The sequence below is a fragment of the Pan paniscus genome, chromosome 5 (assembly GCF_029289425.2).
Source record: "Pan paniscus chromosome 5, NHGRI_mPanPan1-v2.0_pri, whole genome shotgun sequence".
NCBI classification, from domain to species: domain Eukaryota; kingdom Metazoa; phylum Chordata; class Mammalia; order Primates; family Hominidae; genus Pan; species Pan paniscus.
Genome location: NC_073254.2, coordinates 147,126,569 through 147,154,107, shown reverse-complemented (window position 1 = coordinate 147,154,107; position 27,539 = coordinate 147,126,569). Strand labels below are relative to the sequence as shown.

Here is a 27,539-nt window from a genome sequence, read left to right as displayed (position 1 = left end):
TAGGTCTGGTTCTAAAACTTGATCAGTTTAGAGAGATGAAATTTTAAAGTATCAGGTTGAACCATATGAAACTGCTTACACTTGACCATTTACGACCTACAAAAAAGGTGGTTGCATACAGTTCAACTGAATAGATAGGAGAGTATTATGAAAAAGAAATGATTATAGCCATATAATTAATTTTAGTGGAGGGAAAGCTAAATAGTGATTCAGCAACTGGAAGGCCTGTCCACTGAGGACATTAAATTGAAAACGTGGCTTCGCCTTTAAGAGAGAATACATTCAGCCAGGCATGGTGGCTCATGCCTGTAATCCCAGCACTTCGGGAGGCTGAGGCAGGTGGATTGCCTGAGCTCAGGAGTTCGAGACCAGCCTGGCCAACACAGTGAAACCCCGTGTCTACTAAAATACAAAAAATTAGCCAGGTATGGCAGCGTGTGCCTGTAATCCCAGCTACTTGGGAGACTGAGACAGGAGAATCGCTAGAACTCAGGAGGCAGAGGTTTCAGTGAGCCGAGATCGTGCCACTGCACTCCAGCCTGGGCGACAGAGTGAGACCCCATCTCAAAAAAAAAAAAAAAAAAAAAAAAGGAGAATGTATGTAATGCCTTTATATAATGCCTGGTAGACTTTTACTATACTTAATTTTGAGAAAGTACGTAAGGCAACCTACAGTATACTCAAATAGTACAGTAACACAATGATTCCCACATTTGTTTCTTCCCTGGAGTGTCCCTAAACATTTTATTTCTTTCTATTTTAAAGGGTTCCTTTTATATTTCTCTGGTGGAATGAATGCTAGCTTGTCTTTATACCAGGAAGATAGACCTCCACCTCACTTCTTCCAGCAACATGCTCTGCTCTTCTCTCTCCTTTCTATCCCAAGATCATACACTATCTGTGATTAATAAGAATCTTTTTCATAAAACTAACCAAAGAACAAAATTTCTTTTATTCTTGGTGAGTTGCCTTAAAAACCATCTATAGGAAATTCTCTTTAGTTAATTAGAGGAAGGTACAAATGAATGAAAAATGTGTTTGTTGACTCTGCTTCCACCACCACATACACAAATATACCCTTTTGCATCAAATGCAGGTGCACACACATCTTCCTGAGCTGTTTCAGTTTTCCTTATCTGAGATGGTTATACACTGTAAGTCAAAAAAGTCAATAAATAAAACCTGGCAACCACTGGAAATGCATTTTCTCCTTGTTTACTTCTACTTAAATATGATGTCTCAATACACATGTGATAATAGTTTATATATTAGTCTGTATAATCTCTTAAAATCTATATTTTTGATATTTCAAATATATAATTCAATTAAGTTCAAGCTAGAAAGAATTGTATTGGTAATGACCTCTTACTAAAGTTAGTAATTGATGGAGAAGTTCAGGCTGATTAAAAGGTAGCATGTCAAGTAAAGGGGAATAATCTGAAATACTATAAACAAATACATGAGATAATTTAAATGTAAGGATACAACAATTAAATTTATCTCCTTGGGTTAACTTATTCTAACCATGAGAAAATGGTAGTAGAGAAAAATGTATGTGTGTAAGATTTTGTAACATATACATATTAAAAAGCATCTCCCAACTAGATGAATCCACTCTGTTCCTACAAACTATTTTCTTCTAGTCAACTTCTTCTTTGTGTACATTTTGAAAAGTCATTTCTGGATCTTATCATTCTTCCCTGGAGATCTTGCCTTTGGCAATTTCAACAGAGCAGAAAAAATCCTGAACACATGCTCCCTACCTTTTCCAAATATGAGTTATCTACCTCTGTCTATTGTTAACCTCTTAGGCAGGGATCATAGACCTAACTTTAAATTCATAAGAAAAGCCTTATCTTTTAGTACACTCATCTTGAAATGCTCAAGCTATGAACCTAAAAGAATCTTCTTCTTTTATTAATGTATAAACATCTGGGAGCAACTCAAATAATAGCTATCCTAAGTGTGAGGGGAAGTCATGTCTGTACCACTTTATTGTGTTTATCTTTAAAGTTGATTAAATGTTTCTAATGCTTACCCTACTTAAAATAAGAAATGCCAACTTTTATAGAAAAATATAAAGGTAAATTAAAGTCCTCTACTAAATTTGCTCTGTTGATATGCTTCTCTATATGTGTATGTGGGGTTCTTATCATTTAGGTTATAAATTCAAGACAATGAGTAATTTTCAAGATGTTTTTATTATATATTATACATATTATATAAATATATAGTAGAGCCTAAATGAAGACTCTGGATGTTATTATTTTGATATGATGCTTGATAGAGAGGATACGGTGGGATGTCCAGAGGTCACTATTACTTTTCTTTTTGGTTTGTGTTCAAATAGGATACTTGCTAACTAAACCTTAAGAGAAGTTAAGAAAACTGGAGGATTAGAGAAATAACAAAGAGAGAAATGATTTTCTTCCTACCTTTAGTTTATAGGCTACTTAAGAAAAGTTTTTGACAAACACCTTGAAAAATAAATGAAGAAAAATAAAAGTAGGACTAAATCTGGAAATTAATTGTAAATGTGATTCATATTTGCCACTTGTTAGTCTACGTTTTATGAAATTTGAAAAAATAAAACAGTTAAATTTTCTAGTTGTATAAACTTCTCTTTGTAAATGTAAAATGTCACTGTATCCTCAGAGGGGAAGAAAACAAATCAGAAAGACACTTTTAAGCTAAATCTTATGTCACAGGTTACTATTTCAAACTTCTTGTGATGTTGTTTATTTTATCTCTTTCTAGATGAGATAAATGCCAGTTTTAACAGCTGACATTTTCAATGTTAATGTTTAAGTCAAGTGCTACCAAAATATAATCTATTGAAAGATCACATTCTCAAGTAAAAGAAATAAAATGTAATTAGAATCGTGATTTAATTCTGCTATTGGATAACTTTTCTTCATTTATATTTTAAAAGGAATGTGTACTGAATACTGATTAATAACCTACAATCTTTGTGAAAAGAATGATATGAGCAAAGACCACCTGTAAGTCATTAAATTTTAAGGAAATTTAGTAAACATAAGTAAATGTACGGCAACAGGAGCATACCAACAAGTAGAGTGATGAAATATTTGACTTCCAAATCCAACTTTTAAAATCTAAGATGTTTTAAATTAATTGGTAACAAATGCCAAAAGGCCTTTTTCACTAGCCAGCTTTCATTCCTTAAACTAAGTTTTAATCAAAACCTCCTACAAATTTACAAAAGTTTGAAGTTCTCTTTAAATAACCCATGTCTTCAAGAATTTTTTCACATTAACTACTTGATTAGAATGGCAGAAACAGGTTTTATAGCTTTTAGTGATGGCCAATTCTTTTGGCATAATGGATGTTTCTTTGCAAAGTACAGGTGACCCAAATTCTCTTTTGTATAAGCAATGTTCAGGTTTGCAGTGTCCTCTTCTGTGTTCCCTTTAAACTAGTTCACACATCTATAATCTCCCTTATTCTACGATGTTGTGATTATCTGTTTAAACATCTCAACCTTCCACTGGACTCTGGTGTACCTTCACAATAGAGAGACAGTACCCCATTCAGTTGTGAATCCTTAGGCCCTAGTACAGTGCATAGCCATAAAGTAAGAATATAATAAAACTATGTTGAATGAATAAATGAATGAAATAAGCTAGTAAATGAATGAAATAACCTAATAAAGGTCAACTATGGAGAAATAAGAAAGGTCAACTACAGAGGCAATCAAACTCCTTTGGAATTAATTGAGAAGATCATTTATAGACTCACCAGATAACTACCAATAGTTACATAAAACTACACAACATATTTGTAGGAAGTGGTGCTGAATACATTAGTGAGAAAGATAGAAAAATGATATTTTAAAGATCGGCAACTGAGGGTCTTCTGGCTGGAAGTTTATTCACCCTAAAGGATCATATTATTAAATGCTATATTTCTCCTTGTTGATTTCACAGCAAATTCTAATAGTTAATATTGATGGAATAGGTTCTGTAATCTGGTCTATAAAGACCAGAATATGAAAAGAAATCAATATGAAAAGATATCTGGAGACAGATATGAAAAGAAATATGAAAAGAAATATGCAATATGAAAAGAAATCTGGAGACAAATGTCGTTAATGATTTTGCTATATTCATAAAATGTGGTCTTGGTCATTTCAAAATAAAGTCAGTATTAACTATACTGGCCAGGTATGGCGGCTCACGCTTGTAATCCCAGCATTTTGGGAGGCTGAGGTGGGATGATTGCTTGAGCCTGGGAGTTTGAGGTTGCAGTGAACTGCGATGGCACCACTACAATACAGCCTGGATGACAGAATGATATTCTGTCTTTAATTTTATATATATGTGTGTGTGTGTGTATATATATATATACACTTGGCTACAAAAGCTTACCACTAAACACTACATTTCACTACTTTGGTTTGCAGGCAGTGAGGAAAGGAATGTTTGATGGCGGTGTTTCTTTGTCTTGTTCTTGTAAATATCATTAGACTTTGTAATTATGAGACTTCCCAAAAGTTTTCTAAGTACTAGCAAAGCAGATTATAGTACAGATAATGCCCTGAATGCTTACAATACAGCCTAATTCAATTAGCACATTTCTATAGTAAAGTTCTGACATCAGGCTCCATATTTTGGAATTACCACATCTATATTCTGTAATTTACAAGCAACATATTCTTGCTTGGTACACATTTTAGGATATTAGGCATGAAAGATAATGCCAAGTGTTTCATAAGAAATAAAATGAAAAATGCAACAGATTATGAGGATTCAAACAAGCACATTTTGTTATTATGATTGTACCTCGTTCTCCCTTCTGACACTTCTTCCTTTGCACTGTACACTTTCTTGTCTCATTTGTGGGGGGACATAGGTTACCCTTTACTGAAGGATGCTGTATTATTTCTCGGACCCGTGTTTCAGTCCCTCTTTTGAAGCCACATGTTTTTCCCTTCTTCATGCATGGAGTCCAAGGATTCCATTCACTGACCTCACAGTGCACTGAAACAGAACAGAAGAAACAGACTCAGCTGGCTTACAACCACTTTCACTATTGTTGAGTTAAAAAAAGATTTGCTTCCATTAGAACTTGCCCACATTTGAGAAGAATCTTGCAGATCAAAGTCGGGCAAGATGACTTAAATATAAAACAGGAGAATGGGAAAGGCAGAAATTGAATGTTTTCAGTTTAGTACTCATTATCAGGTAAACTCATTTTTGCATTGGATTTCCTTTTTCTCTAGATTGATTAACACAGGCACTAACATTAATATAATCACTAAAATTGATCAATTCTTTATAATTTCCAGAGCACTGCTGTAATTGTTGATTGATCCTGACCAGAATTTGAAGAACAGTTGTTATACTATGTGCTAGAGAATTGATTCTCAAACTTTAGCATGCATCAGAATCACTTGGAGGGCTTGCTAAAACAAAAAATTCTGGACCTTTCTCCATTGGCCCCCACCAGAGTTTCTGATTCAGTTATCTGGGGCAGGGCTGTGAATTTGCCTAACAATATAGGTAATGCTGATTTGCAGGTACTGGGAACTCCTTTTGAGAACCTCTGTGTTAGAGAATGCTTGAGCAGAAAATGAATCCAGGTCTTTGGCCTACTATTTACTGCCTTTGCTTACGACATGTGCTGTTGTACGCTTAAATATTGATATCTGTTACTGAGTATGGTTCAGGCATAGTGGCATCTATTATATGTGAATTCTGGGTCAATTTCAGCTGATAACCTGCTTCTAAAATTAACCTGACCAAGTGATTCCTAAGATGACCTGATGTACTTTTTCTGAAGCTTCTTTTGGAGATTTGTTTCCTTTTTCTGTATTAGTTTCTTTTTTTCAATAATGGCTTTCTCAGGTTGTAACAGATTTTTGAACTTCTAAAGAAAAGAAACATCTCAAGGTGCTATTATATTTATGTCCCTAAAACTTTCTAATGTATAACAACAGCTAGCAACAGTAACTCTTTCAGATGATTTAACACTATCTTTCCACAAAAAGAAGTTTCCAGTAACCTCCCTTATTGCCTTCTGATTTAATGATTCCTTACTTTAGAGCAGAATGCTATCTCATAACAGCAGAGGCTGAAAGATAACTTAAATGTTTTAGAAATTTAAATCCATTTATTATACATTTTTCACAGGACATTTCAGACACTTTCAGGTCCCTGAGTGCAACACGGAATTAAATGGAATTGATTAAATACATGACTTTATGTTTCTGTGAAATGAAATGAACTTATTGAACCATTTTAAAATAGTCTTCATGCTCAGTTATACCATTACAATTTTCATTCAAGAATAGAGTAACTAAGTCAATTAATAATATTATAATCTCTTGCTGGTTATGGATATTATCTTCCAGCATCCCATTCTGATATTAACCATTAAAAAGTAGTGTATCCTTAGCATTACAAAAAAAGGCACCTCCAAAAAAGCAAATGAGAGGAGGAAAGTCTATGTTTGTGAGCTGTCACTTTGTCCAGTATTCATTTAATTCCAGAATTAAGAGGACTGAATTAGAAAAAATGATCTGATGTGCAAGTGACCAGAACTTCGGTGCTCTTTCATAATAGCAAAAGTGGTCTAAGCAAACGTATACTTGGACTTCAGAAAAACGTATTTAAAAAATTACAGCTTAGGCAATTATTAGTTTATAGTCAGAAGATGAAAGGTTTTATAAATTAAATTCTAAGGACAACCTTAGATAGTTTCATTGGAGGAGGGAAAATATTCAAAACTAATGAGTTTAGGTAGTAAAAAGTTCTAATGAGACCAGAGAGTTAAAACACCATGAAATGAGGTGAATTTATCTTAGAGAAACACTGTAGAGTAAACCTATAATGTTAGCATCCAAATAATATTTCCAGGAAAAAAAATGAAAACTGAAAAAAAAAGTGCTAAAGACAACACAAAAGGTGATTTAAGTTCTATTCAGATCATTTAATGAACAATGTAGAATTGAGGCACTCCTTGGTTAAGAGATAGTTAAGGAAAAACAGAATATTCACCTTCTGTGTTCCTTCTAGCTTCTGTATTAAGAACAATCTTAAAACTGGAAATCTTTAGCTATTCACTAATGAAGCAAATGAAGCACATGTCTCATAAAGGTAATGAGCTCCGGTCCCTGGGAATGATTGTGCTGTGGTTGATCATCAGCGCAAGATGCTGTAAAAGGGATTCCCAAATTGGCAAGAAAGTTGAATAGGATGTCCTATTAGTAGTGACTTTACTGGTCATTTTGCTCTAATTCTTGTTGACTAGTTGCATGGTTCCATAGAGAACATAGCAAGGGAATGTCCCTTGCTACTCAGTCCTTGAAGTGAGATATATTCTCTCTGTGTTTCTTGAACAAATCCAACTAAGAGAAGCAGTGAGGGTGACAAAATGACAGTGCAGACAGGAAGCAAATATCTGGAGCACAAAGTGAAAAGAATATATTCTCTTATAAAATTTGGTTCAGTGGATGTTTCTGTTTCATTTCACCTGCAAACCATGGAAAGCGGATACACTGTGACATACCTCTTTCATCCCAGCTCTATATCAAGGTAGCATTTCCTCTGTTTATGACCTTTCCTCTCAATTTAAAATCTCGATAGAAAAGTAGAAATACGGTGTGGATTTTAGCAATGAGAAAGACACATTCTTTCTATTGGATGAGTAGTGGGAAGCTAAAGTCAGACTACTAATTACAGCACTGAAAATAACTTAAAATGTTTCTTTGGGATCACCATTTTGGCTCTCCGGATCCTAGTTTTCATATTTGTTAAAGGAACAGGCTTTAATATTCCTTTGTGATACAGAAGCAGGTCATCATCTTCCCTGAAATTCTGGACTGGCCTAAAGGCATGGCAGGTGTAGTACCTGCAGGCTAGGCGCCATATGATGGGAGACATCTCTTATTGAGCAAACAACTGGAGCCAGCCCTGAACGAAAGTTGGTGATTTGTGTTACTACAGTGTCCTAGGTCATTTGCATCTGTTAAATGAACCAAACTCAGTAATTGGCCTTTGGACTGCTAACCTCTTTTCCAAAATATATAAACTTAAATGTAGTTGTGTTAAGAAATAAATAGTCTTAGTCTTACTAGCAGCATAAATTACCAGTAAGCTTTAAAGGCAAATCCAATAGTGCCAAGTGTGAAATGATCTCCCTGACAGAAAAGCATTAATACATTTAAGGTAAATAGCTTTTCCAGGACTGAATGTTACACCTTCAACAACTGAAAAAATCTAAATATGTGCCTTTTTTCTGGGTAGAGAAATGTCACAAACATTCTGCAACTCATCCTGAATTTCTGCTCTTGAATATTCCACAGACGTGTTTTCTATTTTTTCCAGTGTTTGGAACTTATTACCTCTAATCATCAGCCCTCAGGACCTATAAGAAAAAGAACTTGAAGTGCTTTCTTTTGTACTTTTTACCCTATTCCTAAGTTGCTTTTTTTTCCATGTGTTTTTACAACTAGAGAAGAAAAAACTTAACCAAAATGAGCCATGAACTGTTTCAAGACTGTTGTTTTCCAGATGCTTCTAAAATTATCTTTAAAATATCTATTTATTTTATTCTATCAAGAACATTGTTTAGAAATAAAAGTGCTATGGTACACTTGAAATGGTTAAACCATCACTTTAGAGTTATTACTCCAGCACTTTAGATTCTAAGGGACCCCTAAGATGGGGACCCCAGAGGAGTCCTGGAGACTATCTTGTACTGAATCAGGAGGGCAGTTGTGTGGATATGCCAACATCACCGCAGCATCAAAGGTTCCTGTAGTTCTTGCCCAGGGGATTTTGAGATTTCCTAGGCTATTTTACCATTTGGTTCAGCATCTGCTTCCCAAGTGTTCATCAAAGTTGTAGCTGTAGTAGCTGCACAACGTTTAAAAGATTGAAAATACAGCCTGACAGTGATCTGTTATTTAGACAAACAACTTGTCTGAGGGACCTCCCCTTCAGGAAATTTGGCCTGCAATTAATCAGCCCCAGGGACTGTCTCAATCTGTCAGTTTGAGTAAGTCCACAATCCTTTTTATTATGTATCAATACCTGTGCAAGCAGAATACTTCAGCATAGCAGTATGACAGAAAAAGAGTGAGATTTTAACTAAATCAATTTCAGTTCTCTAGGTCTTTGATCCATTTACTGAGCATTAATGGGCTGTGTCAAGAGAATATATGTTCCCACCTTGGAAAATAACTTTGGTCATTAGTTGAGATTAGACCTAGGTGTTTTATGAAACTGTTGCTCTAAGGTAAAAATTAAGTTCAAGACATATATGTATGTCACATAACAGATCACTGTCAGATATACATATGTGTGTCTTGACTGAATGTTTACTTAAATTCATTAAATAATAATTTAAATAAAAATTCACTAAATAATAAAAATAAGTCTATCATAAACAGAACGGTTGAAACAATTATCAATAGTCCCTAAGAAATAAGGAAGCACCTACTATATTAAATTGTACCATAATACATACTAGATAAGGTTATGAAAAACACCTTTAAGAGAGTATCTTTGTGAAGAAGGATGGAGACAGCCTTTAAGAGATCTCAGCCCAAGAACCTTCAAGTTCTTTTGACAAAGGACTTTGAAAAGCACCTCCATGGAGACTGACATTATCACTTACTCAAATTATTACAGGTTCTCCTTACCAATACTGACACACTCCATAGTATGGTTATTGGCTTCCAACCCTTCTGGGCAATTGTCAAGGCACTTTCCAAGGTGTAAGTAAAATCCACTTTTACATTTTGTGCAGAAATTTTTGTTGAAACAGGTATCACAGTCAGCTTTGCATTCTGAAAGAGAAAAAAGAGAAATATGCTTGCATTATGTTCTCTTAACTATTGGTCCAGTTCTACATGTGTCAGACACAGCCACACACAACTTTAGTATCAAATAAACACCTGAAGTCCAAAATTATTTTGCCAGACTGAATTCACGATTCCTCCACAGTGATTTAGTTGAGGTACATTGGTTATTGATTTTAAAATCATTGTACTGATTGCCCTATGAAAAAATCTTTGTTTATATATATATATATATCCAAGAATATTTATAAGATGAAGTATCTGTTTATATTAAGTGATAGTGAAAATGTTTCATCAGAACCTTAAGAAAACATACAAAGGATATTACCTTTGTGTTGTTCTTGAGGGCTATTGATTCTTACAACAAATATTTGATTGCCTACTATGTGCCAGGCATTGTTTTTTATACTAGTTGACAGCAATGCACAAGAGGGGTAAGAGTCAGGCTTCAGAAAGTTTACATCCTAGGAGAGGAGATACAGTAAACAATAACAATAGTTCACCCTTATATGGTGATTACTGTAAGCCAGGATTGCTATAATGCTTTACAATATTATTAAGTTATTTAAAGTTTACAACAATCCAATGAGGTAGTCATTGGTATAATTTCATTTTACATATAAGGAAACTGAGGCTCACAAAAGTTATAAAACTAACCCAGGACAACAGATCAGACTGCTTTTTGAAACCAGGCAGTCTAGTTCCAGAGTGATAAGTGCTCTGGAAAACAAAACAAAATAACAACAGCAAATGGTGGGAAAAAGAGATGGAGGGTGGTTGACAAGGGGAACAGGCTGATTAGTTTGGATAGGATGATCATGGAATGTCTCTCTGAGAAGGTGACATATGAGCAAAATCATCAATGATATAAGACAGCCAGCTATGCAAAGATGTGGACAAAAAGCTTTCCAACTGCTAGAACAGCCAGTGTAGAACATAATTGCAAAGGCTTGAGGTGGGAAGATCTTATGAGAAGGGAAGTGAGGCTGGTGCAAAATGGTTGAGGGGGAGTTGTAGGAGATGAGTTTGGAGGAACTACATGTGGTATTTGAATAGAGTGGTATTTCCTTATTTACATTTTTGAGAAAGGTCCCTGGGTCTGCAGTGTGAAAAATAGGTTTTCAGATTCCAGATGACAGTACTCCCAATATTTATTTCCAATTGATAAATAAATGTTTCAGTTGCTCTGGAATCTCTCTTGAAGTCAAAATAGCTGAAATGATTTGGCAAGTTAGTCAATACTTGGATTTTGTGTTGATAATGGAAACTCAGATGGAATTGAGGCTTGCAGTACTTTTCTATAGGTTCAATGAGCAATAATCATATTCCCAGCCTTTGCTTTCATGATTAAAAAGAAAACCAAAACATGAGTGCTTTTTTGTAAGTTAGTGATAAAAATTTTCTGGTTCTGAGGGTTAAGTCCAAGTATGATTTAGCCTAATTATCAGATAAACATTATCATTTACTTAACATTGAATATCACAAATATATTAGAGGCCATTACAATCTGGAAAAGTCACCAAAGATGAGATAAAAATACAATTTTGTGTGGGCACTTACTTGTACACTTATTTATATCTGGATATCGAGTTCCATAATATCCACTTGGACATGAAGAGAGACATACTCCAATCTGCTTCATGCCAATTCTTTCCAGAGCAAAAAATAGTCTGGGCTTACATGACAAACATCCATTGTAATCTGAGCACGTTGCACAGCCTCCTTGGCAGCCTTGACTAACGTTAGGATGCACTGTGGAGACAAATGTAGAAAGACATTACAAAGGTTAAATCACAGATTAAAAAAATGACATTTTCTGGGCAGGATATATATTCTCTTTCATTAGCTTTCAATTTGTTGGCAATGGGTGAATGAGGTGGGATTTTTTTTCCTATCTTTTTTTATGATCTTTTATTTCCCTTTAGCACATGTATTGTTTTTAATTTCAAAGTTCTTAAAATTGAGCATTTGAAAAATAAGAATATACTGCCTCAAAGGACTTATACATGTGTGTGTATACATAGTCTCTTTATCATATAATATATATTTTTAAATTATGTATAACTAATTATATATATTCTCTTCATATATATAATATCCTCACTGAACTAGCACCCTGGGAGATTGGGGACTGGTAATTTTGTGCTCATTTACACAGTGAAATTAATACACATTTGCTTTGCTTTTCATTTATGTAATGGAGGATAAGCGTATGTTTCTAATTTCTTCAGTAAGTAAAATAATGTACATTAGGGCTTAACTTGAGTAAGGACACTAAGTTTTATATCTGTTTTGAACTATGGTGCATTAGAGAACACAATTTTACTTTTTGATCCAATGCAAACTGATGCTGAAACTATGTTAGCTGTTGAGCACCCCACAATTCCTTCATTAAATATTTCTTCTCACACGAGCTTAATAATTGCCAGTTCAAATAGATATAATGGTGAAAATGTGATGCTTATCTCACCAGTGTTTCCATGTGGATCATATATGACTACTTATGGTAATTTATGTTCAATATTTTCTCTTTTGGAACTGGAGTCTTACAGTTTCTGTGCCCTTATCTTCTACTTACTCGAGTGAAATGTATATTTGGTGAGAATGGACCAGTCTACCTTAAGAATCACTGTTACACATATTCCAGGGTTTCCAAGAGTTACCAATGTGTGAGTTAAGAGTGTTCATTAGCAAGTCTGAACAAACAGAAATGAATATTTGGGAGACTCATGTTTGCTTAAGATCATCACAACTTTAAATCTTCTTTTGACTATTAAATAGTCATCATCACCTCTGCATGAGCTGGCAAAAACTACTGACTAACGGATGTTTCTCATATAGCTGGTGTTTAGGATGATTTCTTTTCCTAATGTGTGTTCTCCACTCAAATATATTGCTAATAGCTTTATTGTCCTTTGAAGATGCCAGAAGAAAAAAAAACATAATCCTTAGAGAAAGAAAGATTGATGCACAGGAATCTAAAGGCATGCCAGTGTATTTCTGGCTTCTCTTGTTGGTAGTAGAAGGAGTAGGCTCTGATGGACCTTAACATTATTAAATCTGTCTTTACAGTGACGTTTGGTTATTACTAAGTTCTTTACCACAAAAACAAATCCCTCCAAGCTTAGTTAGAAGAGGTACCTATAAGACCAAACAGCCTTACCACAGGGGTGCACGGGTTAGTTACAGAGAGGTCATTCGGTTGACCAGCATCCTCTGCCTGTAGGAAACCATCCCCGAATCAGCCACAGGAACCACAAGCAGCTCATTCTCATTCCAAGACGTTTTGTAAATAAACTAAGGAAATGTGTGGGGGAAGGGAAGTCTGCTTTTCCTGTGCATGCTCCTCTGTGGGGGTGGGGTAGTCACATAAAGTGGCACAGGAGGTTTAGACATTACAGGGCCTGGGGGACTTGTAAGTGAAACTACTTTCCAAGTAACAGGGTCATTTTTCATGCCAGTAACTCAGCATTGGTGACTTACAGAAAACGTGTACATATTGTAAGCTTGCAAAGATCCTAAAAAGTAAAAGGGGCAAGAGATTTCCATGTGTTTGGAATCTATCATTATCCATTTCAAGAAGCGAGAGGTGTAGATAAAAACTTGTAAGACCTTTTCATAGAATTGTCTATAGGAGAGTGGACCTCAACTTGAAGGAAAAGTGCTTCAAACTCAGGGCACTAAGAGACTCTGGGTTTAAGAAAGATGGACCATATTGGTCCATGTCAATCCATCCCTATCTCTGAAATGTGGCTGCTGAAAGAAAACACAAAATTCTAATTTTATGTATTCTGAAACTTTTGCCAATTATGATATAATTTTAAATACATCAATTATTAATATAACCATGATTTACATATTCAGAGCTTCAAAAACTGACATTCCTTAAGATAAATTTTATTTTAAAAACTAGGTTTTGAATGTTTGGAATGTTCTTCAGGAGAGAGCTTTGAATAAGTCTCATGATTGTAACTGTATCCACTGAAATTATGAGATGTGCCAAAATACCTTGCTTGATTCCCTCTGTCTCTAAAACTTTTACTGATGAAATGCAGCACAGTCAACATTGTGCTACAATAATTCTTTTTACCTTTTTTTTTCATATAATGACTTCCTAGGCAAGGGTTTTTAAAAATTTGATTTTTGAAAAAGCAAGAAAGACCTAGTTGTCCCAACTTGCAATAAAATTTTATGTTTTAATCAGTGAATTTTGAATATGGGCAATGAATTTTGAATATCAAATGATGGCAAACCTTATTTCTTCAGGAAGGTTTAAATGCTGGCTGTGGGAAGAGAGAGAAATGAAGACTATGAAGCTCAGATTCAATGAGTCTAGATTTTTTTTATGGTTATGTAGTGTAGTGACAGCTTTCTTGAATGCCGTATAAGGATCATACAAATTACACAGTCAGTATTACACAACTAAGTACAAATTTCCCAAACTTCATTTTAAGGCAAGAGATTTTACTTTTTATATGGAAACCACAAAAAACTTTGGTCTATATTGACTGTAACAACACTTTCAGCCATAAAAACTTGTGATTCTGAGACAGAAAATAGAATTTTACTTTCTCATGTGTCTGTCTTTTTATTCCCCATTCAATATTAACTTCATTTTGAATTTCTAAATCACCTTTTTCAAACAATATTTTCCTACTATTATTTGAAGTTGTTGGTGGAGAGGTAGGGAAAGTTTCACAGAATCTCAGTGTTTGAACTTAATCTTAGAAAACGAGTTGGAGTTTATCAGTATGTAAGTGGCCATGTGTGGCTAGAGAAGGAAACACTACAGTGACCCAAGCTGGGAAGGAGACTGGCATGAGTTTGATGCAACTGGTGCATAAGTAGTGGGGAATGAAGATATAAGGAATAACAAGAAGATTGGAAGTATAAAATAGATCTAGATTACAGAAACTTTTGTGAGATAGGCCAATGAAATTCTTCTGTAAACATAGGGTGTTTCAATCACACCAGTGATTGAAATTTAAGATTTGAATTGGAAAGGAAATTTCCCTGGCAGTGTGGCAGGCATGGAAACTAGGAGAAGAATAATGTAGTAGTCAAGGTAAGAGGCTGATGATAACTTAAAGTACTTCAGAGGCAATATAATGTAGTGAGGAAGGGATGCATGTTTCAAGGATATTTAGGAGGTGGTACCAACCAAATATAGTGGCCAATGGCATGTAGGCTGAACAAGAAAGAGGATTTGAAAAGGTGGGTTTCTAGGTCCAGCCAGTGAATAGAGAGGGGAGGGGCTACCAGGGGAGTAAAAGCCTGCAGTTGGAGAGTAGGGCATGGTGCATAGAATACTGATGTTTAAAAAGATAAACCTGGCTTGGAATCATTAATTTTGCAGATTTTATGAAATATCCAGAGAGTGATGCTTAATAGATGGAGCTTACTTTGGAGTGGCTGTTGGAGATGCACACATGAGTCTCTGATGGTGGCTACTTAATTAGAAAAGCCATGGGAGCTACTGGGCCTGGCTACTACGCCTCTAATCCCAGCATTTTGGGAGGCCACGGTGGGCTGATCACATGAGGCCAGGAGTTTGAGACCAGCCTGGCTAACATGGTGAAACTCCGTCTCTACTAACAATACAAAAATTAGCCCAGTGTGGTGGTGCACGTCTGTAATCCCAGCTACCGTAACTGCTTGAGCCTGGGAGTTGGAGGTTAAAGTGAGCGCAGATCGCACCATTCCACTCCAGCCTGGGTGACAGAGTGACACTCTGTCTCAAAAAAAAAAAAAAAAAAAAAAACAAGGGGAAGCTACTGAAAAATTACAGAAAAAGAAGTCATCATGCAAAATAGGGGACATTTGGTAAGAGAACAAAATGTATTATAAGCAGCTTTAAACAATACTTTGAATTTCTAGGTCACTCACTGTTGCTTTCAGAGCATACTCAAAAGCTAAATTAACTGTGGTAATTGCCTTATGATACAAGTAAGTAGAAGCTATCATAATCATTTATTTTGAAACTTCAAACTTGAACTCTAAGGAATAGCCTGCTGGAAAAATAGTGAGTTTAGATCAGAGGTGAAAATAGAGATCTTTGATATCTGGTAACTATATCTTTATATATAAGTAAACTTTAGATGTGTAATGGGGGTAGATATGAGTGGGAAAATGGGCAGAATTCATGGAAACTTTAAATTGGGACTTTCTACTAAAAATGTGTCACATACACAGTGAAATTAATATGTCTATCTTTAGAATTAAGAAAGAGGGAACTATTATTTCTTAACTTGTTTATTATGGTTAGTTGTACAAAAAGGGTGTGCACTGATACATAACTTAAACCTACTTTCAGTGTCTGAACTGTCAACACTCCCTGAGTAAAAAACTTCAATTTCACTATCTGTTAGGAAGGCTTCCTACTATTTGATAACCTTTAACTTGTGATACATAACTGATGCAACCATTCCTAAGAGACTTGCCATTATCATAAGAGTTAATTCAACTTTGATAAAATATCCAGAATACAGAATTTTAAATGGAACCAGAACATTTGGTCAATATACAACCTTTGGCTACTTGTTTTCAATGTTTATGATGTATCAACTAATACAGTATTGGGAACTAAATTCTGTTTCTGTGACAACTTAAATGCAAGCTTCAAGCATTTGCTTTACGTTAATTCACTTCTAAAGCTCAGTTACAAATGTACTAACATCTATTGTAAGTTGTTATGTGAAAAAAATCCATTATTGCATGCTGCCAGTTACTGCTGGTGATCATTTATTTGTAGCTAATTTCCAGAAATGTAAATTTTAGTAGACTTTAGACTAATAAAACAGGTTTGACTGAGTTGGAAAGAAGTGCCAGATACATAAAAGTAATAATGATTTTATAATCTAATTAAAAATTAATAAATTCACAAATTTGATCTAAGTTATTTTTAACAACAATAAAAACATCATATATAAAATCTCTCCAAAGCATACTTGCCTGCACAACATTCACTGCCTGTTTTTCTGTATGCAGTGACCTTAAGAGACAGGGTAGAGAGAAGAGACCAACTGAATTCTATAATCAAAGTTTTTTTTACATCTGTCCTTTCCTCCATGCCTTCTCTTTTTAGAAGTGTGCTCACATTGACTGTACGCTTCCTGAGGGAAAAGGTCTCATGGTTTGATAATTTCTTCTTCTTTTTTCCTCTATAGATTCAGGAATTTGAGATAATTCCCACCTTCTATTCAAGGAAGCTATTTATTGAATAGGTTCTCAATAAAGTGTTTTTGATTATCGAAGGAATGAACACAATACATATAAAAAAGCTATTTTTTAAAAAAATAATAAATATGTTGTTAGGTACAGTGGCTCACAACTGTAATCCCAGCACTTTCCTTGAGCCAAGGAGTTTGAGACTAGCCTGGGCAACACAGCAAAACCCTGTTTCTACCAAAAAAAAAAAAAATTAGCTGGGCATGGTGACACATGCCTGTGGTCTCAGCTACTCAGGAGGCTGAGGTGGGAGGATCCTTGAGCACAGAAGGCCCAGGCTCCAGTGAGCCAAGATTGTACCATTGCACTCCAGCCTGGATGACAGAGAGATACCTTGTCTAAAAAAAAAAAAAAAAACCCGAAAGAAAGAATAATAAAAATGTTAAAGTAGTAAATGTTTAACAGAAAGTATCTATAACAATTTAAGTGGGCTATGCCTATGAATATCTGGCAAAGAAATCACCTTGCAAATTACATAAACTTTGAATGCTTAATTATGAAATCAATCATTCAAAGTGAAGTAATAATGGTTTTTTTATGTGTCATTTACTTCAGTAATTCATTCCCTTAGAGAAAATGTGGCGATTTTTCTTGCCTAAGTTAGGACAACACATTTCTACCGTATCTTGGGACTTGATTATTACGGAGCCACATTTAAGTTTGGAGTAATATTACATTTATTGAAAATTAAGAGATGTTTCCCGATTCCTCTGGTGGCAATGATCACTTTAAGAAAAGTCTAATGTTAAAAATTTGAATTATTTGGCTGTCTCTCTAAAATTCTGCCCAGTCAACCCAAGAAAATATTCAGAGTCAGTGTTTCTCATTTGTTCATGTGTTAAAGCTTGCAAGTAGAGGCGACAATGGCTAGGTCTCCACAACCATTTAGGCAACTTGAGAAAGTTAGGTATAGATAGCAGAATATGAACACAAGATTTTTTGAATAAATATAATTACTTATTTGGATACAACACTCCTCTTGGATTATCAAACTATGATATTTGGGTGAATACAGGTTTATTCATTATTATTTTTTATTGATAACTTATTGAAAGAACCACATGTTTATATGTCCAAATATATACAGACCCTGCCATTTTTGAAATACTGTTTATCATCTGATGGTTTTAGGGTTTTAATATACCAATGTTTTAACCATTAAGTAAATTAAAATTCACCTATGCTATTTAAATATACATATTTAAATATGTGCACATATGTGTTTGTATGTCTGCACATGTGTATATGGATACACACACATATATGTGTGTATATACATATATATATGCACGCATGCATGCCCATGCATGCACACACACACCTACATACAAATTCTATTGGTCTTTCGTCAAACTCAAAAGTACATACATTAATTGAACTTTAACAGCTAGGATAATAGAGTCTGCTGTATCTTTTATCCTACTAAATCAACATCTAATCTGAAAGTTTGTGCCTACACCAGAGGTTGACAGAATTCCTAAGAGTCTCAGAGAGGAATGTCTTCACCAGCTGCTGAATACAGCCCAGTTGGTGCACCACCATTATTATTATGTGGGGAAACATACTGTTTTTAATGGAAATGGTTTCTTTGAGAACTTGGAAAATCTTTCTTTTTCTCTTACTGAATAATAATTTCCTGAAGGGAGTCTAATATTTATATTCTATAAATACTTTAAAATAAAGCCACAGCAATAAAACAAACCTAACATTAAGCAGCAAATAGCTAGGCTTTCCACTAAAATCAAGTCAGCCCAAAATATTAAGAAAATGGCCAGCAAATGATGTTAGCTGTAGAATTCATGAAATCTAAGATATGATGAATATTTGGGAGCTCAAAGCCAACCTGGTAACTGAAGGCTATGCTTTGCCTAACCACAGCTAGTCCAAAATCAGGACTAGAAATGAAAGATAGATGCAAGTAGGCTTCACTGTATATGGATACACTGTGGAAACTATGATTAAGGTTTTCAACAAAAATTTCACCCACAGTGTGCTCAACATTTCATGTGATGCAGGAAAGGCAGGAATGAATAAGACATCCAGTTCCTGAAGACATGATGTTCATCAGTTAATAAGTACGTAAACAAGGAATCAAATGATTAAAGATTGTAATGAGTGTTGTTAAGGCAACAAACAGGTGAATAAGGCAGAGAATAACTCTGGGAAGCTTCCTTAAATACATGTCAGGGAAGAACCTTTAAGTCTACTCCTTAGCCGAGGCCTGCAGAATAAGGAGGAGTCATCATGTAAACCCAGGAAGAGTATTTCAGGTAGAGCACCAGCAATGCAAACAGTATAAAGCCATGGGAGAAGCTGGGCACAAGGAGCAACATGACAGGTACCAATGAGGCTGCAATGCGTTGAGTGCTATAAAATGAGTTACAAAGGGTGGTTGGAGCCAGATCCTCCCATCCCTTGAGGGCCAAAGTAAAAAGCCTAAGTACATGTAGCCTCTGCATTTCTAAGTAAATATTAGAAGGAAAGGAAAGAACACATTTTGCCTGATATAGTTACTTTAATTTGTGTTAATTTTATGGATCTTGGAACAGAACCAGCATCTTGTATTCCATGAAGATATGTTCTCTTTTTAACTCGTATATTAGAGGAAAATGTTCTAACTAGCAACAAACTTGGGGATTTACATCCAGATTCCAATCTTTGAAGAGGCTGTGCATCAATCTACATGTGTTTTGCTCTTGGGACTATCTCGTTTCTCCTCTGTTCCTCCCCATCTTTCTCTAGCAGTAATTTTAGTTTGCTTTGGGATTTTAATTTTCATTCTATGTAAGTGTGTGTGTGGGAATAAGTGGGGAGAAGTAAAAAAGTTATCAAATACATGAAAGGTCATAAGAACAAAGAAAGAATAAAAAGCAAAAAAATTACAGTCTTGCATATAATCTTTTCTTGTATTTTTCTAAATTGTTACCATTAGCAATGCATATTGAAACAGTCTAAATAACTTAGAGTAACAACACTGTGCTTTTTACTTCTAATTTAATATTTCTTTTAGTATCTTAATATTATGTACTTTAATTCCTTAAATGAATTAAAAATCTATGGACTAATTTCAAATTGGATACTTCAAAAGTAGTAAAAACCCTATGAACTTTCCTGTGACCAACCGACTAGCTACAGTTGATGCTGCTATTAAAACTGTTACAGACTACTCACAGAACCAAAAATAAAGAGGTGGTTTTTTTTCCTAATCGCAAGTAGAAAAATCCTTTGTAAAGTGAATGCACTCTGCTACGAGTGTAAAATGTAAGGTACTGAGTCAACATCCCCAGCTGTTGCTAAGAGAGGGAAAGCTTCCCCTTCTCCAAGTGGCCATGTTCCCAAGTGGAGGTGAATAGAGGACAAGAGGGGGTGGATGGGGGTGATGAGACCCAGATTCTGTAGAGAGCCAGGACCTATTGATGAGTTAGTGGGTAATAACAACGTTTTTCATAAGACAGATCCAACAGTGTTCATCCAACAGTGGGAATCATTATGTGCTGTGGTCTGGCTGAGAAAGGCATTCCATTTTTTTTTTAAGGTTAGAAATAATTAGAAATATTTTTTTAAGGTTAGAAATATTTTTTTTCTAACCTTAAAAAAAAATAAGAAATTTTTTTAAGGTTAGAAATAATTAGAAATCAACATAAACAGAAAATGTGATAGTTTAATGGTAATGAATCCGCATGAGTGCTCCATAACTACTAACTTCACATTCTTGAATGAAACAAACTTCAGTTTGTGCTAAAAACAAACTCCACTTTGTTATATTGTGAACAAACTTGGATATTTGTGCTACATAGCATGCTAAAGTAGCATATCTGATGGCTGACGTCTTAGCATAAGTAAACAGCAAGTGAGAGACTTGTGGTATTTCAACAGGCACTAGAAGATGTACCAATAGTGAGTATACCATTTTTAAAAACTCCAGCTTTATGTATCACATATAAAATTCTGAGCAAAGAAAATAAGTGATTTTTTTCCTAGATTCACAAAATTGCTAACAGAATTGAAGAAGAATATACATGCACCTTTGTAAGTATGATGCATCTTTATACTTATGTGCATGGCTCCCTGCATTGTGACCTCATTCAGAAATGGGTCCTGCACACTTCCCAGAAGAGCACAGGGACAGGGTGAAGAGGTACTGGCTCTGCACTCATTTAGAGTCTGGTTTTGAACCCTAGTTGTCATGTTTTCTAGCTGAGTTACCAATATTTATTTTTTATCCAGTTATTCATTTAAAAAATTAAATTATTCAACATCCACACAGTGTTCTAGTAGGTGAGCATACAAAGATGAATATAATCAATTATTTGTGTAAATGAATTTCCAGTCTGATTATATATTTAGACAAAAGTTGTTTAATTTTTTTGAGCCTAGGTTTCCTCATCTGTAACACCGGAATATCTGCTTGATATGTATTTGAGAGGATTAAGTGAGATGCTGTGTAAAGTGCTTAGGACTCTCATAGGCAATCATCAAAATCATAGGTATAAGACACTTTGTTTAACTCAAGAGGCACTAAACTCATCCTGTGTTATCATCATCCATATTTGAAGCAGCTGGCAGCTTTATCCAATAATAACTCTTAGAAAAGAGGATACATACTGAGGCTTCTAATACAGGAGGTGTGAGAAGCTTGGGGAACCAGAAACTCACTAACAGTCATAGAGAGTGGCTACTTTTTAAGGACCATAGACACAGACTTTAATAGGAGTCACAGACATCCGGGTCAAGAAGACCTCTGAGGCACTAGCTGCTCACTGAAGACACACACCTACTTAAATAGACTGAAAAAGGTAAGATATGGCATAGAAATGATATCAATATGGTACCGAGAAACCAAAGGTCTATATGGTACAGAGAAACCAAAGGTCTAAATATTCTAAAACTTTACTGTGTGTAAAAATGGCCTGGATTACTTGTTTACAATGACGAGGTAAGATGCCACTCCCAAATATTTTGATTTGGAAGTGAATCCAGTGGATTTAGGTAACTGCATTGATAAGAAGCATCCCAGGTGAATCTGAAGAAGATGATATAAATACCACACTTTCAGTATTACATTATTATTATCTTCACAAATAATTGTTTATTCAGTGATTACTGGAAGCAGTCTTCTAGGTACTGATCATACTGAGAGACAAAAGATAGTCTCTGACTCAAGAAGCCTACAATACAATTAATAAGATAATACTTTAATATTCTAAAAACCATAAATGTATAGATTAGAAACTTTTTGCCACAAATTAAAAGGCAGGAGCAATTATTGATAATTGAGATATCTAAAGATTACAGAGAGCAGATAGGAATGGTTATGGAACTTGAAGGAAAAGAAAAACTGAGACAAATGGAAAGGGGGAAAGAGGGAAAATGTTATGAACAAAATGCTTTATGTAGGAATACATACATAATATCTGAAAGGATGGTGAATTTACCTATGGAATTCAAAGGGCTCTTGAAGCTCTTCCTTCTCCCTTAAATTTGCAGATGAGAATATTGAGATCCATATAGTCAGCTTCCAGCCAATAGAATCATAAACTTTGGGAACTTTAGAGGTATCTAGTTCAAACTGCTTTCCTGTAACAGTCTACTTGATTATGTCTAGTAAAACAAATATCATGATACTTGGGGAAAGCCCATACAATTATCTTATAATGATATTTATTTATTTATTTATTGAGATGGAGTCTCTCTCTGTCACCCAGGTTGGAGTGTAGTGGCACCAACTCCGCTCACTGCAACCTCTGCCTCCCGGGTTCAAGAGATTCGCCTGCCTCAGCCTCCCAAGTAGCTGGGACTACAGGTTCACACCAACATGGCTGTCTAATTTTTATATTTTTAGGAAAGACGTGGTTTCACCATTTGGCCAGTCTGGTCTTGAACTCCTGACCTCAAGTGATCCACCCGCCTCAGCCTCCCAAAGTGCTGGATTACAGGCATGAGTCACCGTGCCCAGCCCATAACGACATTTATTAATAAACATCCCATTATATCAAAACTCAACCATTTCTCTCAGAAAGTTCTACTACCATAGAGAATACCCAGCAAGTTTTCTGCTTTTTCCTGAAGACAGTTTGCCAAACAATGCTTGATGCTCTTGCTTCGGTATCTCCTTCTCCCCACAATAAGCTCATTCATGGGTATTCAAATGGGACATGACGTTAAAGATCTGCCAGTTCACATTGTCAGCTAGTAAGACTCTCATCTATAATAAAGATTTCCTCTAATCTACATGCCTTTCTTGTCAAATCCAAAGGAATTATACTAATAGTAGGAACTTCAGGGTAGATATATGAGAACTGTGGTAGTGTGGGAAAAGTCATAGAACTGTAGAAAAACAAAACAACTATCCCCCTACAAGACCTTTGAGGCTAAGTTTTGCAACTTACCAACCTTGTGATACCATACAAATCACTTACCATCTTTGAGCTTTAATTGTGAAATGAGTATGATAACACCTGTTCTGCCCATTTCAAAAGGGTGTTGAGAAAAAAATCAAATAAGACCATGAGAAAGTGTCTATATGCTGTACAAAATCATATTAATATAAGTTATTGCTGATAATGGGCAAAATGATACTTTTCCAGCTCAGGATCAGATTTGAACCTTCCTCATTCCCAGAAATATAATATGTTTGATGAGGAAATGGATAACTGTGTTTGAGAGTACGGCATGTGTAATTGGTTTGTTTTTTAAAATTGTGCCTTGTCATGAGCCATCTTCCTTTAGGGCAACAGGTTATTGTAACTTTTTAAAGTTTGGCATATCTTGGAGTAAGGAAATAAAGAGACTGTGAAGCAACTCCTCAGTCAATGAACAGATAATTCTGTCCAAGGAGGCCATTATTAAACACATAAGAAATCAGATTGGCAGAGGATCCACAGAGCCCTTCTCTGGAAGGTCAACCCTTGGAACCACCTGCTGTGTAGCATTTGGTATTACAGAATGGCCACAGGAGTTGTTTCTACTCTTGGCTCCACTGCAAAGTGACTTCAGTGAAGTCACTTACTTCTCTGGTCTCTATCTTCTTCAGTAACATGAGTGGTTTATGCTGCATATATAATTCACAAAAGTCTTCCTAGCTATTAAAACTATTGTACACTTAATTGACATGTGCCTTTTTTTTTTTTTTTTTTGAGGCAGGGTCTCAGTTTGTTGCTTAGGCTGGAGTGCAGAGGCATGATTACTGCTTACTCCAGCCTCAAACTCCAGGGTTCAAGTGATACTCTCACTTCAGCCCCCACAGTAGCTGAGACTACAGGTTTGAGCCATCATGCCCGGCTAATTTTGGTATTTTTTGTACAGATAGGGTTTAGCCATGTTGCCCAGGCTGGTCTTGAACTCCTGGACTCAGGAGATTTGCCCTCCTTGGCCTCCCGAAATGCTGGGATTACCTGTGAGAGCCACTACATCTAGTCGACATGTGCTTTTCTGTTGCAGCAAATGGCGCCATGAAGATGCTACAATCGGAAATCCAGGAGCCCTCCTTATCCTCTTCTCCAATCACCTTTCTTACAGATTCTACCTCCCTTATTAATAGAGTTCACATCTTCCCATTTCCTACTACTACTACTGCTACCATTACCAATCAGAGGGATCTTTTAAGAACAATAGTTGTAAATTATTATTATTATTATTATTTTTTAATGGATTCTCACTCTGTTGCCAGGCTGGAGTGCAGTGGCACGATTTCGGCTCACTGCAACCTCTGCCTCCTGGGTTCAAGCAATTCTCCTGCCTCAGCCTCCCGAGTAGCTGGGACTACAGGCATGTGCCACCACACCCGGCTAATTTTTTATATTTTTAGTAGAGACAGGGTTTCACCATGTTGGCTATGATGGTCTTGATCTCTTGACCTCGTAATCTGCCCGCCTTGGCCTCCCAAAGTGCTGGGATTACAGGCGTGAGCCATCGCACCCGGCCAATAGTTGCAATCTTGTTGGGCCTCTGATTTAAAAACAGTTAAAAAACCTGGCCTGGCACTTCCTAAGTAACCATTCTGTCAAGTAGTCTGGTTTATTTTCTCACACCCTCACGTTTTGTCTAATGAGGTATTAGTAGTTCCATCTCAGTTGCAAAGATAACTATTTCTCATTTAAACCTCCTCTGGCATTCTCTTTTACAGGCTTAATGAAAAGCAGGGTGTATTGGGGAAAGCTATTCATTAGGTCAGAAGATCTAGATGTACAGTTTAGGTTTACCATCTCTGACTATGTCATTTTGATCTGTTCCTTAGTTGTTTTCAGCCTCAATTTCTTTATTTATAAAATGGAATAATAACTCATGAAATTGTTGTGAAGGTTCCATGAGATAAACATGTGGAAGTAGCTGGTAGTAGCCTTTCTTTACTTAAAGACCTTTACAAGTCAGTGATCACATACCGAAAAGAATTGAATCAAGTTATTTTCAAGACTCTGAATTTTGGCAACTGATATCTTTAAAGCTATCAACTGAGGTTAGGAAAGGTCATCAACAGAGTTACATAAGAATCCAAATAACTTGTTGACATATATTTGCCAAACTGGTGCTTTAAGTAGATTGACTTATACGTTTTATGTGGTGGTCATGGGGTTACCATAAAAGGTTTGAAAATGCTTCAGAGAGATGGACAAAAAATGCACTATTTTAAAACATACAATATGTTAGTGTTTGGGAAAAGTAATTCCAGTTAATGAACTAGTGTGAAAGTTCAGCTATAGAAATTAGTCAATGTGCCAAAAATGGAAATTCACTCAGCCAAGCTATGCCACACCATTACAAGGCTTACTTAAAAATGCTAACTACATTTAAAGTGGACAATAGCATACTTCCTATGATTGTCACAAACGGCATGCTAAGTAATGAGTCCTATTCAATGCTCATAAATTTTAAGACAAGAAAATACCAGAAGGCCTAATAAATTCCCATGTTTTCAGTTAATCTTCCTTCCACCTTCCTGCTTCATCCCCATATGTGGTCTTGTTCAGCTTTGTCTCTATTTCCCAGAGAAAAATCTGGGTAGGTATTAGGTTTATTGTAAACTAATTAATTTCCAACGCTATTTAAACAAATCAAAAAAGAGGTACTATTCAGCTTAGAAATGATATCTAAAGTGCTCTAATTTATCTTTAGCCAAATATTGTTTTTTAAATTCTGAATTAATATTTTCTTTCCTTAACCACTGTGAAATACTACAAGGGCAAGTTCCAGGTGTGTTTTGCTCATTTTCGTAATTTTGGCACATAATAATTGTTTAATAAAGAGCTATTAAATAAATAAATGAATGTATGATATTGTAGTTAGTGCTGAGTTCAATTTTGATTTTTCCATATTTTTCCCCTAACAAGATTCCTTTTTTGGCTTGTTAGCTTTTTAAAAATATGGTCTAAAACTTCCATGAATGTGCAAAAAGAAACTTAAACTTTTGAATTCTAGCCATAACTCAGCATTCTAGACATTTGGACGGGCAACTATCTAAGGTTAGAGCATGCTATAAAAATGAAAAGGGAAAGCTCATTGATCTTACTGTTGGAGGAGTGGACTTTAAGATCAGTTTTCTGCTTTCAGATAAATGAAAGATTATGAATTCATTTGTATAGTGGATACAATCAAATCACAGACTAAATGATTTGTCTAAATTATATAGCAATATATAAATTAAAATCAATGTCCCTGCCTCCTAAGGTGGGATTTTTCTCACTACAGTCAAATCAAGAACATCTAGATTCTAAGAAGGTAATTAGAAAGACAGGATTATCTTCCAATTAAGTTTATAAAGTTTCTATTTCATATTACATGGATCCCTTTTGATTATTTTCCTTGCTCATTTATAGCAAATACAGTATTTAAATAGGATTCAACTGGAAACTTAGCAGTGAATGACTGCCATTATGTTTGAAGCAAAACAAAAAGGAGTAAAGTTCCATTGCATATGTTTTAACATTGTTTACATTGAACTTTTTCTAAAATGGTTTTTCACAAAAAAATCTTAAAATTAAAAAAATCCTATGTCTGTAATGAGGAAGTAATCTCTAGATATTAAGAAGAAATCTCATATTGTGACTTACCAACAAAGAAATGAAATTAAGATTCATGGGTTCTTAAATTTTAAGGTAGGCCTTAAATCATCAAGGGAAAGAGGAAACATTAACTAGTCTAAATGACATATGCCTTTCCTAGTCAAGTATCACAGGAATCATTAATGCTGTAGCATTAATTTGAAATTCAGTCAATGAAGTTTCTGAGGTTTTTAATTGCTTAGCTGTGTAATCCCTTAGTATATAACAAACACTTGAAAATGCTGTGGAAACAGGAAATCACAGAAAGGGAACACTGGTTTGCTTTCACCTCTTGAGGCCTAGGGTACTATCCTGTTTTAATAAATAATATTCAATATAAGGCTTAGAGCTCACCAGTTATCCCTTTTAGTAGTTTTTGAATAATAATAATATGGATACCAGAGCTTACATCAGATCAGATCTCAGATATGTTACTTCATTTTGGTGAG

The 27,539-nt window shown here is 35.3% G+C and overlaps 1 protein-coding gene across 1 annotated transcript in view; it reads right to left on the bottom strand.

The window, feature by feature from the left end:
- The window catches only part of RSPO3 (R-spondin 3), a 79,051-nt gene that overhangs the window by 37,543 nt on the left and 13,969 nt on the right, over positions 1 to 27,539 (bottom strand). Inside the window, exons 2-4 of the mRNA XM_034962818.4 lie at positions 11,387 to 11,578; positions 9,668 to 9,814; positions 4,803 to 5,000 (exon numbers count right to left, since the gene is read on the bottom strand). Coding sequence (XP_034818709.3) covers positions 4,803 to 5,000; positions 9,668 to 9,814; positions 11,387 to 11,578 — 537 coding nt within the window. The remainder of the gene's footprint in view (positions 1 to 4,802; positions 5,001 to 9,667; positions 9,815 to 11,386; positions 11,579 to 27,539) is intronic.